General features: G+C 40.7%; 1 protein-coding gene across 3 annotated transcripts; it reads left to right on the top strand.

Annotated features, from left to right (window-relative positions):
* Positions 1–449: 449 nt before the first annotated feature.
* LOC101803693 (claudin-8) lies at positions 450–12,913 on the top strand. Of its 3 annotated transcripts, XM_072026302.1 has the most exons (3): positions 8,295–9,263; positions 9,557–9,633; positions 10,373–12,913. In XM_072026302.1, exons 1-2 carry the CDS (start codon positions 8,677–8,679, stop codon positions 9,588–9,590), a joined length of 621 nt encoding a protein of 206 aa, XP_071882403.1. In that variant the 5' UTR covers positions 8,295–8,676; the 3' UTR covers positions 9,591–9,633; positions 10,373–12,913. The 3 variants fall into 3 exon arrangements, with proteins under 3 accessions (XP_071882392.1, XP_071882403.1, XP_027305030.1); XM_072026291.1 differs by lacking the exon at positions 10,373–12,913 and adding an exon at positions 450–6,267 and having other exon boundaries at positions 8,670–10,274; XM_027449229.3 differs by lacking the exon at positions 10,373–12,913 and having other exon boundaries at positions 8,299–9,263; positions 9,557–10,274.
* Positions 12,914–18,648: the final 5,735 nt, after the last annotated feature.

Here is an 18,648-nt window from a genome sequence, read left to right as displayed (position 1 = left end):
AGCCAGTTCCTACAGTCCTGACAGTGGCATGTTCCCCACTGCCACAATCGTGCATTGCAGAGCAGAGTTGAGAACCTGAACTGAGCTCCTCAGCCAGTTCCCCCTATCTTTTGCAGTCTGGATGCTTACAGCCCTTGGGCTCTTCCTGCTTCTCCACCATGAGGCAGTCCCCAGGCAGCAAAGCAAGGTGACCCTATTGCTCACCATGCTGCCTCCCCACTCATTCCACTGCCCCATGGAGCCGGTGGCCACAACATTTCCCTTTTAAGCCTTATCAAGGAACTGACACCTAAGGGATGTAGGCCACAGCAGTCCTAAATATGTGTTGCTTGAGGAATTAGGAGAAGGCTGACTAAACAGCTAGTTTACCCATGTACAGCTTGGAGTCCCAACATTAGTTCCCTTCATTAGTGGGAGGTGGTCTATATAGGGTGGCAAATAGGAGGAAAAGACAGTGTGAATGAAACTCCCTCCAAAACAGGTGAGAGCCATGAAACAGTCCAGTGCTCTTCTCCTGGAATAGATCTGCCAAAATTGTTCCTGAGTGATATTTATACAACAAAAACTTCTTGAGATGGCTGCACTGCAAAGTCCTTAGCAATCTATCCCAGTGCTTAACTATCATTTTCATTTAAAAAGTTTTTCATGATGCTTAAGCTAAATCTCCCCACTGCAGGCTAAAGCTGCTCCATGATTTCCTGTCTCACCAGCAGCAGACATAGAAAACAGACTTCTGCTTTCCTCTAAAGAAGGCAGTCTCTCCTGTGTTTCAGGACTGTTACCATCTGGCCCCTTGAACACCTCTTGCTTAACTTATCAGCTCTAATTCTTTCCTCACTGGCATGTTTGTTAAACCTCTCCTCATTCTTGTTTATCTCCCCTGGTTGTTTTTGGCTGTCCCCCCTCTTTCTTTAATGGCCCAAACTGGACAAAGTATCCAGGGGATGCCTTGCCACTGCTGAGCACAGTGAATACAATTATTGCAGGTTATCATAATCTAGGGTATATTATTCACAAAAACAAGCAAATATTTTTCTTGAATACATTAAGTGCATTTCATTTCATTTCTGTTATTCCAGGCTTCAAAGTCTCCAGCTTTCCTGCATGGTGGGACATAATTATTGACAGTGCCTTGACCAACTGGGAGTCTAATGCAAATTTCCTTGCTGCAGTTCCTCCTTTACCGCTGGATACCTAAGGATAAGATGACGCCCCGGAGAAATCCCTGGCTCCACCAGTAGCAGAAAGCAACATCCAGTTTTCCTTCCTACATATCCTTTTGTTGTTTTACTCACTCATGGCTTCTGTATCCACATTACATTATTTTTACTCTACTCCATCCCTTCAGCGTCTCTGTTAATTTCCCACCACTGTTTCAGATGCTTTAACAAGGTCCAAATGGATTAGATTTTCTCAACTTCTATTTTCTAGAAAATGTTATCAAACAAAAATGAATCTGTTTTTGCTAAGTCTGTGTTGCATTTTATTTAATTTCCCATTTACTTCCAGGTATTTATTCTTTTCTTCATAATGGATTTTAAATCATATTATACTATTAGATTCTGACTAATGGATGTCTAGTTGTGCACTGTTTTTCACCTCCCCGCTCATTCCCTCAGTTTCACTGTTCTCCAGACACACAATATCACTCCTGATTTGAAACACATACTAACAGCCCTAGCTACAAGATTTGGAATTGTACGCCTTGAATTTCCTTCAGTGGAAATTGCTCTCTTTTCAGTTTATGCTCATAAAGATTTGAAATTTGTTGCCTACCGTGAATAGCAATTCCATTATGCTCTCCTTCTTCTATATCCTTGTTGCAACTTAAATTCAAAGAAGAGGGACTAATGACTTTTCTTAGACTCATACAGCCTAGCATGCCTCTTCCCTTGCTGTTCTGCATTATTCGTATGCCTGTAGCACCTATTCCTATTTTACTTTTGTAAAGCCTAACCTGGATTGACTTTTATTGACTCATTTTCTTACATTTTCTGACCTCTTAGATTCATTTTCTTTGCTGGTCAGTTACTTTTTCTGTTCTGTTCTACCAAATAGCTTCTCTGTGGAGTTATTCATCTAGTTGAGTGTGGACTTCTACAAGTCTCTCTTTCTCTCCCATGGGATTCACATTCCAGACACTTCCTAAGGAATTTCGAAACTTCATCCACATTCATGTCCCCAGGCTGTTCAGCCTAATTAATAAAGAAGAATATGATCAGGATTAGGGGAGTAGTTCTCCTCCAGTGCTCCATGCATTTTCACCTCATTGATGATGGTCTTCTGCAGGGATGCAGATCCTTTTGCAGACCCAGATCCTTCACATACTGTTTCGTGCCTCACAATGTGAGCTCCATTCTAACCTAAAAGCATCTTGTTTGCTAAGGCCTTTCCCTCCCCTCCATTGTATAGCTGTTTCTAAGTCAGACTGCACCAGACTATTTTCTGTCTCTTTTCCTTTCCATTCCCTAACTTCCAGGCTCTTAACTCCCAACACATGGCTGGTAGAAATAGTTATTAGACATTTCTTCTGCTTCTGAAGTGTTGCACTGTGTGCAGTAATACTACATGAATTACTCCATGTTTTGACAGCAGAGATAAGTACGCATTTCAGACCTGGAATGGAAGCAGCTACTACTTGATCATGGAAAAGACGTTCACGTTTTGACTCACTACATCGTACGCTGTGATTAGGAGCAGTGCTGTATTGCCCCCATGGGGGAGCAGTGTGTGCCCCTTGCAGGCAGTGGGCTGTCACTGGGCAGGGACACACCAGCCCCTGGAAGATGCATCAGTGTGCAAAAACACAGTGACTGCGGCGCATCTTTGGAGCTGCCACGATTCACGGTGCTGGAGAGGGTGTTCTGAGAGCATGTGACAAAAATTAATTGCTTCCTGCAAAATGCTCCTGCTTTGGCCTCTGTGCCAGCACAAATCCAAAGTGATTAATGACTTCCAGGAAGGGTGAGCGCAGGAACAGCTGGTTGGCTGGGCAGAGCTTCACTTCTCTGCATTCCCTCCTCTCCCTCTGTTGGAAGGGGACTGAGCTAAATCGGGAGATGAACAGTGCCAGCTATGCAGACCTGATGGTACTGGGCTGTGCTGCTCCTTCCTAGTGGACACCCAGCTTGTCAGCTGGGGAAAACGAGCCAGGATGTCCCAGAGAAGAGGTGACTCCTCTGGGAATCCTAAGGAGGCTGGAGCCTTAGGAACATCTGGGCCAGAAGCATAGATTTTTGATACAGGGCTCTGGATTTGGGTTGAGAGAGAAAGGAGATGGGTTGGGGGTAGAGGGTGACAGTGCTGTGGGTTGAGATGTCAGGTTTGGGGATGTCACTGGCTACACAAGGCTGGGGCTAGGGGTGGTGCTTGATATTTATTTATTTATTTATTTATTTATTTATTTATTTATTTATTTTACCAACGTGGTTATTAACATTCAGGAGGTAGGGTTTTTGAGAGGGCAAAACAAGAGGTCTATATATACATGGGGTGACTCTGTTATATACACTGGACAGGCAGGAGCCCAAATTATGATGGAGAAAGATGGAATAAAAAGCCCTGTTTTAAGAAGTATGTGACTTGTTTATTTTGCTGCACCACCTGGCTACTGGAAAGCTAGTTCAAGGATGTATTGTTATGCTGTGCTCCAAAATCAAGCTTTCTTGAGATCCTGAGCCTGAGAGGTTGTTTCTAACTGTATCAGGTAGCCTAATAAAAGCTACAACCTCTTTCTACCAACTTTGCCTCTCATCTATCTTTAAGCCATTGCTGCCACAATATAACTTATCCTCCTCTTCTATTCCATCACAGTAAATCATTTAAATAAAAGAGTTCTCCTGTGCTTCATCCAGTAATAGCCTAACTGTATACCCTGCTGCTACTCCTTATGAAAACAATCAATACCGTCTTGGGAATTTGCCACTGTTATATTTCCAACAGCCTAATGTGAATCAAGCAATCAAATGCTCCCCAAATATTTTCTAGGGGAGTGCTTCAAGGTCCTGTCATTAAGCAGCCGAGTAAGATTGCATATTTTCTGGCATGTTCTATTTCCATCATGATGGCTGCTCCCTGTACATAACTACTGAGGTGACAAATACCTTGTAAAGCCTGAAGCAGTTTAGATGGATTAAATACTCAGAGGAGTATTTAATATTTTATTACTGAGAGGTTTTATTATACAGAACTCAAGTTCATTCACAGTGTCCAGGAGTCAGGCTTCCTCAGACATGGAATATCATTAAGCCTTTGGCAGTTCTGTCAGGCTGTGGATTTCAGGCATGCTGAGGAAGATGACTAAAACCAAAGTCGTTCTTTTTGATTCAGCTGTCAGACATGGGTTGCCTCAAAGCTAGAGTTAGAGGTCGATACCCCAAGTACAGTGCCTGCTATGTGTCTGGAGGAAATCCTTCTCCAGGCTACACTGAGCAGATGTTCCTCTCTCTCCAAAACGTGTCAGTCTTGATGAGAGGGGGAAGGAGATGTGGCTTCATCTTTTAACATACGTGCAGGCAGCATTATTAAAGCAAGCACTTATAAAAGTCCTCTGTTGGCTTCACTCCATTAAATTAAAACAGAATTAAAGTAATTTTTGCTTCACTAGTAGGTTGGAAATACAGTAGTGAATCAAAATACCATAGAAATCAATGGAACCACTACTTAAAATGTGTGGTTAGCTTTTGTAAGGAATTGAAAACCAAGAGGTCACCCCAGCATGTAGTGAATTGCCCAGTGGCAGCCACAAACAGGCTGCCATAAAACTGATGCCATTCACATGTGTTTCCAAACCAAACGACTTGCAGATGATCCTAACCTTATCTGTTGTACATTTGATGCAGATTTTGCATGTAAAGGATGATTGAAGTCTGCATGGCTTCACACAGCACCTCTGGACAAGGTGACAGGATGCAGAAGGACCATAGAGCCACTGCTTGGTGGACTCCCCATTGCCAGGCTCTGCAGCTGAGGTTAGGCAGCGTTGCAGCCTTACTGGATAGTTAAAGCCTCCAGGAGGTTAAGAGACTTAGCTGTAACTCTTAATAATCATTAAAGTGTGCTTTTGATAAATCGATATATTTGCCTGTTCAAAAAAATAAAAGAAGTTGTTGAACCTTAAATTTAGTTCTTTATCCTGTTGCATAACCAACCTATTCCTGACATGAAATCGTGATGATATATATACACATACACACTATGTGTTGGTGTTCGTGTGTGTATAAGGACTGTAAAATTCAATGTACAGAGAAGATATACAAAGAGGAATGAAACTTGGTTTCTAGGAGGCAATGATGTTTACATTATTGATGCTTATAATTAATTATGCACTGTGGATCATTGACAGGTTCTGTTAATCTTCTGGACTGGAGATGCTCTGCTTCCTATTTTTCAAGTGGCATCATCATTTTAAAAGCTAGGGAGGGAATGTAAGGTACTCCCTCAGGAAAAGATTCAAATTAACTTCCTGATTTGAGGGGAAGAGAAGATGTAAATCCAAACAGAGATCCAGAGGAAGATTAAATGTAAAGCCTACATGCTTCCTCCATTGTCTGTTTTCTTCTTTGAAGGCAAATCTTGGGGTGGACATGTTTGCATAAGAACTGGTGCTCTCATCTTGAGGCAGGTAAGCATGCCAACAGCATGACAGGATGATACCCAGAAGAGATTCACGGATGATACACAGAGCATGGTGAGACTTCTGAGGTCTAGACAGGCAGAAAAGGGTTTTTCCTTTTATTTCTGCTCATCTGACACTAAAGCCATTGTGTCTGTCATACCCACCATGTAAACACGTATTTAAATTCTACTTTGAGAGATGTCTGCTTTTCAGAGTGGTTTTGTGAGTGAATTTCTTTCTCAGAGATGGGGTGAGCCTTTAAATAGAGGTACAGCTCTCTCGGGTACACGAGTAAGAGCTCCCTCCAGGCCAATCAAACAGAGGGCTTTGTCACAAAATACAAATCTTCTGGTGATCAGCAAGTCCAGGGACTCCTTGGCATTTAACAGGTTGGTAAGTTTTTCCATTTCTCATGAGTTTCCAAGATACTGGTATTGTTTTTTGATTTTATTTTCCAGCCTGTCTCTTGTGGCTCATTTTCATTTCTGAAATTTATCTTCAGGTTTCAAAACTGTCATTTATTCATCTTTTCCTGCTTTCTTCCCCTCAGGTTTCAATAACAAGAACCATTCTGCCGCTGGACAGTACAGGGAGCATCATAGCCTGGGTGTTCCTGCTTGACACCTACATCTGGATGTCACTCACCATAGGTACTACTGCCAATTAGAGATCAAAAAGCACTCAACTGCTTAGCACTCTCTGGATGTATTCTTACACAACTAGCATATGATGCATTTTTATAGCATTTTTGGGAGCAGTTTATTTTCTATACAAACCGTGCCCTGACTGCCTCAGAGTGTAATTTTATGCATGACCTCAACAGCTGACCCTCCCAGAGTCATGTAAGGAAAAATGATTTCAGAGCAATCCTACTAGATAAGGCAGTCAGATAAACAGATTCAGGGCATTAGGCATGGTCAGCTCTCCAGCTGCGTATACCTTCAAGAGTTGGCTGCCTGAAAATATTACATGAAGGGTTATTCTGTTGAAAAAAAAAAACAAACCACATTTAAATGCTAGCTTTGAGAAGGCTTTTCTATTAAAAAAAAAAAAAAAAAAAGTTTTTATTTTTTGACATTAAAATAAGAAATCAAAATTAAGTTTTGATAATTTAGAGGTGAAAATGTTCTACAAGCTGAATGGAGATGGGACTCAAATTAAGTAGCACAGGTCTAGCTTGCAGGCAGTCTGCTTTTAAGAGAGCAGTCTCCTGCCAGATGAAGCAGTTTCTTTTGGACAGGTAGCCATCTATGACTTTGGATTTCATCTCTGCTATTTTATCTTTATGGCGTCAAACAAAATGCCTTATCTTTTCTTCAACATAAGAATTTTTTTTTTATTTTTTTATTTTTTTTTTTTGCGTAAGCAGAAGAGTGATGCAATATTCATCTCTATAAGAACAAGTCCAAGAACATATTTGATTTTTAAAGGTTAAATTTGACATCTTAGCTGAGGACATTTTTTTTTTCCTGCCCAGATTCATGCTGGCAGACTTGAAGACAAAAAAAAAATTACCCAGAGCCCTTGGGAGTATTTTCCACATGGACATGTAACGTTACACTATATAACTCACACTACCTGGCACTCTTTCCTTTCAGCTAGTGATTATAGGAAGAAGGGGATTTTGCAGGCTGTGAATGCTTTAGATGGGCAATTCACTTTTCCCTGGGTTTTAGTGTTTGCTTTGAATACGTTACACCTAAGGCTGTAACTGAATGAATTCCATCAAAGTCAAAGCCTGATATTTCTAAACACATACAGCCCACAGCACAACAACCAACAATCTAAGAGTATGTCTTTCTTGGATAGCACTTCTAGGGGCCTTCATTGTCTTTAGCCAACAAGTTTTTTAACAAGCCATATTGGTTCAAAGAGCTGGGGTAACCAGAAACACTTCTATTTTAATAACACCTATGAGGTGTCATCATATACTATTATCTCCAGGTAGGGAGAAGAAAGCAAAAAAAAAATAAATCATAATGAAGCAGTTATTCCTAACTTGCCCAAGGCAAATCAATCTTTGGTGTGAATTTTTGTTCAGACTTGTAGCTCTGTGCAGGCCAAGATAAATGCTTATGGGAGGGATTTCTGACTTCTTTCAATGTGCATTATATACTGAAAGAAAAGCTCACCCTTTTCAAATTGTACAACTGTTACCTGGAGATTATTAGCACAGAACATAGTAACAACACTATCCTAATACTGTCCTAACAGGGAGAGATTCTCATAGAGGATTATTTCCTAACAGTGATCTTACTCCTGGATTCAGAAGGAGAAGCTGTGAAACCCTGCCAGCTATTTTGTCATCCTTGTGAATTATGCAGCTGGTAGAGTAAAGCTTTGATGTTGATTGGAATACTTGACTTTCCTGTACCTGTCTAATATCATGATTATACTTTTGTGTTTGATCAAAATGAGGAATCTACATTGAAGAGCTACACCAACTACTTTCCAGCTTGATTTAAAATAAAAAAATAATAATAGAAAAAAATCAGATGTTTTCCCAGGGTTATAGTACTTAAAAAGTAAGCCCCACACCAAGTCTAAGATTGGCTTTTGTCATAAGAACAACCGTAATGACCTATTTTATATAATATTTTAGCAGATGGAAGTTCAGATTTTCTGCACTGAATTTCAACATAGCTGCAATCTTGCTGTTAGGAAATGATTAGCCCTGCAATTAGGTGCCTTTAATTGAATCCCTGGCACTTGCTTAATTATAACATCACTACTGACACAATATGAAAAGCAGTAAAATCAACCCCTCCCTAGTTACCCATTGGCTGGAAACTTGTTAGGCTTGATGGGTAGGTGCACTAGTTGGAGGGGATTTCAAAGCAAATAAATAGCAGCTCCCTCTAGCTAGTCAGAAATGGATTTCCACCTGTGTGAACCTCCGACTGGGGAGAGCTGCTCTTAAAAATACTTAACTTGCTGTATGAGGAAACTACCAGAGAAAGTATTGTCTCTCAGGCTTCATAATTCTTCTACGAAAGAGTGATTTTGGAAGACTTGCTAGGCCACCTTGCTTGAGGTACCTTTTTTTTTTCAGAAGGAGCATGGCTTGCTGTGCATTACAAATCACTGGGCTAATATTCGGAGGTGTGGGCATGGTCGGGACTTTGGCAGCTACAATTATGCCACAATGGAGGGTTTCTGCCCACATTGAGAGTAACATCGTGGTGTTTGAGACTATCTGGGAAGGACTGTGGATGAACTGCGTCAGCCAGATGGGCATCAGGCTGCAGTGTAAGTTCTACAAATCTATCCTAGCTCTGCCCCCATCCTTAGAGGCGTTCAGAGCCCTCATGTGCATTGCGGTGCTCCTGTCAATCATTGCCTTTTTGTTGGCCATTGTCGGTGTGAAGTACACTCGCAGGACCAAGGAGAATCCCCAGAGCATCAGTATCTTCATCCTGGTAGCTGGAATTGCCTTTCTCCTGACGGGCATCCTCGTTCTGATCCCTGTGTCCTGGACTGGTGGCAGTATCATTCATGATTTCTATAATCCAAAAGTCCCTACACCACTGAAACGAGAACTGGGAGCTGCTCTCTATGTGGGCTGGGCGAGCGCTGCACTCCTCATCGCTGCGGGAGCAATGTACTGTAGCTTCTGGTGCTGGGCTGGTAAATCCCCAAAATCCAGGTATCCATCACTTTCTCCCAACAGATTGCACAAACCTGGCTCTGCAGGAGGGCCATCCGTAAGCATGCAGGCATATGTGTAGCTGCTACCTGTGACCTTTCTGCTTAGCATGTTGGTATGTACTGATTGAATCAGTACCTAACTAAACTGTGAGTCTGTAACGGAGGAACAAATTTTTAGTTTGCTATTTACTATTAACATACATATCTGATCTCTAACATGACTACAGGAAATGTTATTACACGGGCATTATGTTAGACCTCAGCCTGAAGAAAAATCTCACTATTTTATAGGAATGAAAACTGGCATGGGAACAGCAGCAGCTAGGAGCCTCTCACAGAAGACTAAGAGAGTATGGCTGGGCTGGAAGGTGGGCACCTATTGTGCAATAGTACCTTCGCCCTCCCCTAAGCCTGTGACATGCAAGGGGAGCGGTGCATTTATTCTAAGGTAAAGTCTTTGTCAGGACTGTCCCAGGACAGTGATGAGAAGCATGGATTGGCAGCATGGTGGAAGCAGTTGCTGAATGACTGGAGAAGCCCCCAGTGATCTTATTTTCAATATCAGCACACAAATGTTCATGCTCCCCTGTTAGAGATCTTTGTGATTGACTATGTGTTTCACAGATGCTTGCAGATTTGATGTATCCTTCTTACCTCTTCTGCAGGGCACAGAATCCATCTCGTGGAATAATAAATTTTTTATTCACTTCACCAGCTTTTGTCATGAATGTATTAGCTTCCCGTTGCCTAGTACCTTCCATCTTTAATGGCTTCTCCTGCTCTATAGATAGCATCTCCTCTTCTATAAAATTCAGGACAGACTACCTGTCTTTGTGCACTTTAAAGCACTGTGGTAATGTCAAGTATAATTAAACAAGCCAGGCAAATGTAAATGTGCAATCCCCACTTGCCCGTTGGGGGATCAAGAGTTCCTGCCTACATCTTCCATCATGCTCACAAAAACTAAGCCCCAATGTTGTTCTGACTGCTGTGTGTTTGCAAGACTCACTTTAAAGCATGAGCCAAGCAGTCTGATGCTTGTCTGTCCAATGTGCAGAATCCAACAGTATTTGCAGCTATTCTTTTTTTTTTTTTTTTTTTTCACAGCTGAAAACTTGGAACCTGCTTTTGAATGCATGTGTATCACAATATTGATGTGACCAAAGAAGTTCCATTTAAAAACAATTTTTCTTGTTCTTCACACAGTAGTAATAGATAGTACCATTTCATTGATAATTTAATGACACAGGTAGACAGTTTGATCCTTTTCTATGTCTTTGACTGGTAATCTGAAAACCAGGTTTAATGACTTTTCAAGTTATGCAGAGCAATGCCTCTATATATTCATTCGACTGTTCAATTTGAAGAACATGGGAAGCTGCATTTAATTAAATAAGCCTTTTGTTAACTTGACTTCAGATGAACCTAAATGAAACAGTGCCATCAAACATGGATATTCATGATATATATTAGCTAATGTTCATTACACTTAGGGCAAACCATCTTTTAGTGAGAATTTTCCACCAGAAACATGCTTAAAGTATCCTGCTCATCACTTGAACTGTCAAATCATCACTTATTAATTCCAGATAAGCCTTTAAGAGAACATTTGTTTGATTTTCTGGTACTAAAGTATACATTTTGATGTTGCCTTATAGCAGCTGATGCTACCATATTTGTGGTACACACAGTGCCACAGATGTGTCACAGCAGCTCTCATTGGGCCAGACTGCTCATTTCAATGGAACTATGCTTCTGACTTTGGATACAGTTTATACTACCCTGAAGAATTTCACCTGTTATTTTATTGTATTTGTGTCCTATAATACATATTTTGTTTAATAAATGTTTGGTTTGTGAGCCAGAATTTTGGATTTTGGATTGATTTAGATCTGACATTTGTGATTAACCCAGCAGAGGATGAAGACATTTGCAATGCAAATTTGATACACACTTATATGTAGGCAATGGATTTAAATTACGATGTATGCAATATAATGCCACTTTATGTAGATACAAGTGCTTAAGATGTAATAAAGTGCAGTTTTCTACAACATTAATTAAAGGATCTTGAATGCATCCACTATCAGTGGGATGATCTAGAAATCAATTTTGAACTGGGTGTGCCATTTACAGTAGTAGCATTATTTTCAAAGAATTTAAAGATGAAACTGCTCTATTTGAGCATTTGGCATTCATTTCAAAGAAAACCTGAGCTTTTTATGTCTAATATTAACACCTGATGTCTGCAGATTACTCCATCTTTTTCTGTTGCCAGTTAACCTAAAGATGAGCTCAGACAAAATCTCTGATCTCAGACAATAATATACTTGTGTGCGTTTGGAATCTGACCTTGATTCCAACTGTACAGCTAGGCTGGGCTGCTGTTTGGATGTGTGGGATTTTATTGACACAAATGGCAATTTCCAGTGATGTGATTTAGCGCTTTACACTCACCCACATATGTTTAAGAGCCTGTGGCACTAAAATCTCTGAATTCGATACAGGAACAAATTTCTCATGAGAAGCTAATTTGCAAGAGATGTAACACAGTGGTTAACTTTCTGCCTTTGAACAGAACAGAAATTCCTTTGTAGGGGATGCCAGTGTGGGAGAAACCCATAAAATGATTACAAAATATTTTACCTCTGTATGTGAGGAACACATTTGTTTAAATAAACTGTATGGGTACATTTGCATCTGTTAAAGGAGACAGAGTTTTTTTCTTCTTCCTTTTCCCCTATTCAAAGCCTGTGATGCGCAGAACTGGCTAGCTGGAAGCTGCAGTTTGGAGGTGTCAGAAAGAAAAGGAAGTTCTAAATTCTTTAACAAAACAAAACAAACAAAGAAAACAGTGGGTGAGCTTCAGAAATAAACTTCTGCTCTTCATGAGTTATCTGCGGGTATCACTTGGCAAGAACTGGGCTTGACGGGAGTGATGGAGGATCTTGCACAGGTCTCTGTGGCCCAAGGTGGCGCTTTCTAGCCTCTGGCTGCTACTCCAGAAAAGCTTCTGCCCTTTCTGGGTTATACCCAGACAGACCTGATCTCAGGTACCCCCATGTGTCTATGCCAACTCTTGGTGATTATTTAAATGTCTGAATGCCTCCTTCCTGTGTGATGCGGACGAGAGACAAGATTCTCAGAAACATGTACTGCAGTGAAGACATTTAGGGAAACAGGTACTTCTTCATGCTACTTAGTGCACTAGGGCTGTGGAAACAGAGCAGTGGTTACACGCTACGTGCTGGAGGACCAAGAGGAAGCAGGGCATGAGTAATGGCTATTAACAGGACTTTTATCTCAGAAGAAAAGGACTAACATGTGGGTGTCATTTGATGTGGATGGGCTAGGGATTAGTAAAACATTGTGTCAGGTTTTCATGTGCTGCAGCTCTGCTTCTATTGAGGAGTGGAGGTGGTAAGCTTCACTTTGGTATTATGATGTTCACATTTCTCTAGGCACAACTGTCAGAAACTTCAGGCCTGCCATATTTGTTAATAACAGTTGATTAAATATTGTGGTTAAATATTTAGTTTAATATCCTGATGTTATCATATACTTTGATATTTTGTAACTGCAGGATAAAATAGCTTTGGAAATAGAACTGAATAGCTGATATTTGGCTATGTATTTGAAATAAATATCTGAAGCCTTCAGGTTGCTTTTTTTTTTTTTTAATGTTGTATCATTGTTCCTTTTATTTTATTTTATTTTATTTTATTTTATTTTATTTTATTTTATTTATTTATATTTTTTTATTATTTATTTTTTTATTAAAGGGAATGAATGTATTTCCCTATTGCAGGAAAAGACAGCTTCAGTATTTTTACAATGTCCTTTTCTGATTCAGTCTTGTTTTTACATTATGTGTTAGGTTTTAGTAGATAATAAACAAAGTGGGTCTGATTCCTTGGGAAATAAAATACACAAAACTGATTTAGTGCTGACTTCCAAGACTTGCTTATAAGAAGTTTCCTGAAACAAGTCAATATTTCAAAAGCTGGTCCCGAAATGTATATTCATCTCTGCGATGAAAAGATTGTGGAGCAAATAATCCCCCAATAAGATGCAGCCAAGGGAACATATTTATGACAAAAAGTGATGGCTTAGCAAAACATTTCATTATAACAGAAAGATGAATCGGATGGGTTTTGAGACAAATGAATGCATGCAGTCATCAGTCCTGATATGCAGAGACAAACCTCTGTGGGCAGAACATTATCACTAAACAAGTTTATGTTAAAAAATGTTGCAACTGCCCTGAAAATCAACAAGACACAGAAAGTCAGAAATGGGATCTTGATTGTGTCCTTCTGATTGACTATAACTGTCCTTTTGAAAAAGGCACAAGAGGTCTTTCCAGGGGAGTCCTACATCATCTTTGAAAACTGGGACAGAGCTGACCCACCAAACACTTCCTTTACTTTCTCTCTGGTACAGAAATGTTCTCTGACTTGAATGCTTTGGTAACCTGATTTGAGTTTCAGAGTCCAAGTAAGACTAATATGACATTTTATGACTACTTTAAGTAACAAAAAGAAAAAGAAAACAAAAAATACCCTGATAAGCAGGACATTTTCAGAAGAAAAGATCTGTGACAGTGCTTATTGTGTTCAGTTGCCCCTTGCAGAAAATGTTCCAGCTGTCAATGAGGACAAACCAAAAATATTCAAAAGCACAAAGATTTTTTTTTTTTTTTTTCAACATCAAGGAACAGAACTGGCTAAGGAAAGGGTTGTGATATCAGTGCTAACAAGCCATGTGCACCCACAGAGTCAGCACCAGAGGGTCTGTTCAGTTCCAGGTATCAGAACGGAAGGACACTGTTGTGTCCTCATGGACAATATAACCAACAGCATCATTTTACAAACAATTAAAGGGAAAAGGGAAAATACTATATTGAACTCTTCTGTCTGTTCCAAAAGAAAAGCAGAATACAAAAGGCTGCTAGAGAATCTTATCACTACACTTGCAGTCCTTTAAAAAGTGAACTACTTTTACCATTAGGCTTTTTATTCTTTTATCCTGTCATTTACCTGTCCCTTCTAAAAGTCTCCTCACTTGAATATATCATCACCTGAACAGTGTGAAGTTTTGAGGCATTATAGAAAAGTAAACTTTACTGTGCTTTTACTTGCTGTTACCAGCCAATTCAAATAGGAAGCCCAGTGGCATGTGTGTACTCCTGCAGAGATTTTGTATCAAAGTGACATTTTTCTTCAAAATGCCTCCTTCATGTAGGCCCTACAAACCAGAAGAAATCTTGCTGGTAAGATGAGTTTTAAGAAGAAGTGTCATTTTAATCAAGAATTCTGGATCTGCCTGTTATCCAGGAGTGCTCACCGCTTGAGTTGTAGTGATTGCTGCTGTGACAAGGGAAGCAGAGCTGGAGAATCTGGAGGCAGCTCTGTGCTCTGAGGAGGGAACTGACAGAATTGCCTCAAGATGTTTGAACTGATCATCCTACTTCTGTTGCCTCAATAATAAGCAAACACTACCTGTATATCCATTACTAGAAATGAATTTAGCATGCAGTTCTCTCCAGCATTCCATTTTTTGTTGACACCTCACTTCTTCTATTAACAACAAGAAGAGCTCACAATTTAACAGACAAATCCAGCACCTGTGTGCAAAAAAAAAAAAAAAAAAGACACTTAAAAAATAGAAACCACAAACCCATCAAGTTCTGTTCTGTCAAACTGAATAATGCATTAAACTTGCAAAATCTCTGTTGCCCATTTCTGCTATGGACCTTAATCTGTGGTCTTTGTCTCATTACCGTGAAGTAGTCCCTGATTGCCAAATGACAAAGATGATGATGCTAGTACATTAGCGTTTCAGCTTCTATCCGATGGATGAGTGACTGACAGAATGATAAGCAATGTTTATTCATTCAGAGTTTCCACTGTAATGCCAGATGGTGCTGGGAGATAGAAAATAATCTCTAGACCCCAACAAACATTTCCTCGCATACTGTCACATTCATCCTGAATTTAGTAAAAATTGGCAACGTAAACTCCATGTGTTGAAGAAAAGTATGTTGTTAACTAAGTACTTTTTGTGAGGCCAAGTTTCACAGGTTAGCCTGAGTCCTGGTCTCTCAAGGCCCAACATGTTGCCCATTGGCACATCCAACATGCCAGCCAGAAGCTCTTACTGCACCAACTGTGGTGGCTGCTGCAGTCATGCAAGTGGAGATGTGAGGAAGGCCAATGCTGGTGTTAAGCTCCTGCCTGCAGCCCCAGGATAGAGGACACACGACAGCAGGGCTTTGCAGGGCTATAAAGGAACAACACTCTCATTCCCTTGCATGAAGGGGATTGTGTGCCAGGCTGATATTGTCTGGCTGCAAGACTCACCCTGCCTCCTTACACTCATTCCCTGCTTCAATATGGGTTCTCCACAGGCCACAGCTTCCTTCGTGGCACATTCAGCCCCTATGGAATGGAGTTCTCCACAGCCTGTCTGATGGTTATATACTCGAGCATCAGCTCTCCACAGGCTGCAGGGACATCTCTGCTTGGGTGCCTGGGGCACTGCCTGCCCCTCTCCGCCTCTCCCCTGGGTGTCTGCAGGGCCATTTCTCACGATTTCCCCCAGTGTTCCTTCCAGTTTTCAGCTGTGTGGTGTTCGTCCTCCCTTTCCCAGGCTGTTCCTGAGGCACCACCATCTTAGTGCCATGCAGAGGGGGCCTTAGAGCCAGTTGGAACATGGTGCAGCCCTGGCCTCCCCTTATACAGTAGCCCTGCAGCACTCCACTGCCAGCACCTGGGCACTTGCACCTACGTGTAACCCCACAGAAAATTTCCTGCTGAGTGCAGTGGTGAAGGATGGCCATGGGGCTGCCAAGGTGGTGTGATGCCCTTCCTGCCCACCAGCCCTCAGCCCAGAGAGGTGAGCTGGCCTGGGACGGGGATGCTTCTGTGGCTGGACACTGCTCAGCCACCACCAAGCATTGGAGGTGGGCAAGGGTGCAGGTAGATTGCGTGGCCGCACCATACTGCAGCTGGCCTTGGGAACCAGCAGCCTGACACTGGGTGGAGTGGAAGATGTTATGGAGCCTGTTGGTGCATGCAGGGGCTTACAAACCCTGTCCATAATAGTGTAATGCAATGGCTTTCTGTCAGGGCTTGAAGATCTCCTGGAGCCCAGGTTTTCACATGTCCATGGTGCTGTGTTAGTATGTGCCTTCTCTCTACCAGTGTTTGCCTCCATTTCCCAAATCTATTTTTGTGCATGTCTCTTCAAGCAGGAAAATACAGTGATTATCAAAGTAATTATCAGGAAATGAAGTTTGTGGATTAAGAGACTCAAATTGCCGAGGGATGTGTACAGGGTGATGAAGTGTTGGTTAACATAGGCAACAAAAAACACTGATCTGTCTCGGGGCAGAGCAGCAGCCACTTCCTCTCCCTGGTGTTTGGGCTCACCGCACCCATTACCTGGTTTGTGTGCCACCCAAAAATGTGTTTGACATCCCATAGTTTGGAAACACTCCACTGTCAAGAGCTACTTACATGCTAATCTTTCTTTGAGCACTGCCAGTAACAAATTATCCTTCCAGAGAAACTGAGCATTCCTTTGTGATGCTCTGTTTGTAAACCCATGACTCAGCTGGCCTTACAGTACCAGCACAGCATTTCAGACCAATACCATTTCACATGGAGAGACAAAACACTCTTAAAAGCTTTTGAAGTGAAGTAAAGGTTTGAAGTTAGAGGTAGTATTTCTTATTAAACCAAATAGCGTAGGGATACAAGTCTTTGGAGATAGATGTTCAAGTTGTTTTATTACACTCATGAGTTAGGAGTGAGGGTAAAATTCAAAATTTGTTGAAGTCAATGGAAAGGTTCATGTTATGTCCGATAGATCTTTTAAGTATCAGACATGTCAATATCAGTTATGTTTATCTGGAATCAGCTGTCAGCGTTCCTGGAGATGTTTGCTCAGTTGCTCAGAGTTTCATATAGAGATGAATAACACCCTGCAAACTGCGTGTCAAAATCTGGGTTTCGGCATTCTTTCTCCTTGGCATTTCAGAAACAGTCCACCAACTCCTCATGCATGCACATTTGCACATACACTCACATGATAGAGACATGATGGCTATGTACACTGAAATTATTTTCCATTATTTAAGAAGTGTTTCCAGATTACACAATCTGTTATGTCATTGGTAGAATGAATGTTGCTAAACATCAAGATTTAACAAAGATGAGAACATACTCAAATACACTTTACTCACTGTGTATTTATTTCCCTAATTAATGGCTGCAAATCCACCCCTCCCTATAAAATACATTTTGGGATTTTTTAAAGTATGTTGTCCTGTCAGTAGGGAAGTTTATGAATCCAGGTTTCATCCAGGTTACTGTACTATTTTCCTTACAGTAGCTTATGTTAAGGGCTACCACAGGCAGTGCAAACTGCCAGACATCCTCCAGTTGGTAGGAGACCATGGATGCAGAGCTGGGCACAGCCAGCCCCCCACCAGCCATCTGCTGCCCAGGCCAGTGTTACTCACTTGAGCTACTCTGGGAGCTGGACAGACAGAAAGAATAACTGCAGAAAACTCATGTTCATGAGAAGAGTTGAAAATGTGTTTTTAATGAGGTTTGATGCTAACATATTTTCGTACGTTATTTATATGATATGTGGTTTCTAGTACTGCTGTGGGAATTGCCTAGTTATTTAACTTCAACTTCCAAAGCAGCAGACAACAAAAAATAATCTTTTGCACAGTAGCTAGATTAGTAATGGTTATTGGTGTGGTCTTTTCCTTTTCTAATTGAGTTAATAAGAATTGATTCTTCTTTAATGTCAGTGCTGTAGAAATCTTTCCAACATTGTAATGTAAAACTCTCACATCTAGGCTTTTTAATCTTTGCATCACATTTTAAATAATATTTCTCTGTATTTATTATTCAGCTTTCATTTTACATTGTTTGCCTGTGACTATATGCAGTTGGTTATGTAAAAAATTATCAGTTGGCATCAGCAGAATAAAATAGTGGTATCTACATGTTGAAATAATGCGATGCTTTTGATTATGCATCTTGTTTACTGTCAGAGCAGTGCTGCTCCAGGAAATCAATGCAATAGCACTTTAGAAATTATTACTAATATTCTGAATCAAGAGAAAGAAATGCAGAAATAGAAATGACTGGGGTTTTGTTTTGTTGTGCATGATTTCTTTGGGAGAAATCTCAGTGGCTTTATGGCTTTTATAAAGGCATGATTTGTCTAGAACTTGATGACCTAATATTACCGTCAAAGAAGAAATGATGACAAATAAAGCTTTTTTAAAAAATGCATAAGAAATATCACACCACTTCATTAAAATAGAAAGATCAAATTAGTAGCAGGATTAATAATGAAAA

Source organism: Anas platyrhynchos, chromosome 1, assembly GCF_047663525.1.
Source record: "Anas platyrhynchos isolate ZD024472 breed Pekin duck chromosome 1, IASCAAS_PekinDuck_T2T, whole genome shotgun sequence".
NCBI lineage: Eukaryota > Metazoa > Chordata > Aves > Anseriformes > Anatidae > Anas > Anas platyrhynchos.
This window is presented reverse-complemented; position numbering and strand designations above follow the sequence as displayed.

Coding starts and splice junctions, on each gene's coding strand:
- LOC101803693 (XM_072026291.1), top strand. CDS start 8,677: ATGGCTTGCTGTGCATTACAAATCACTGGGCTAATATTCGGAGGTGTG.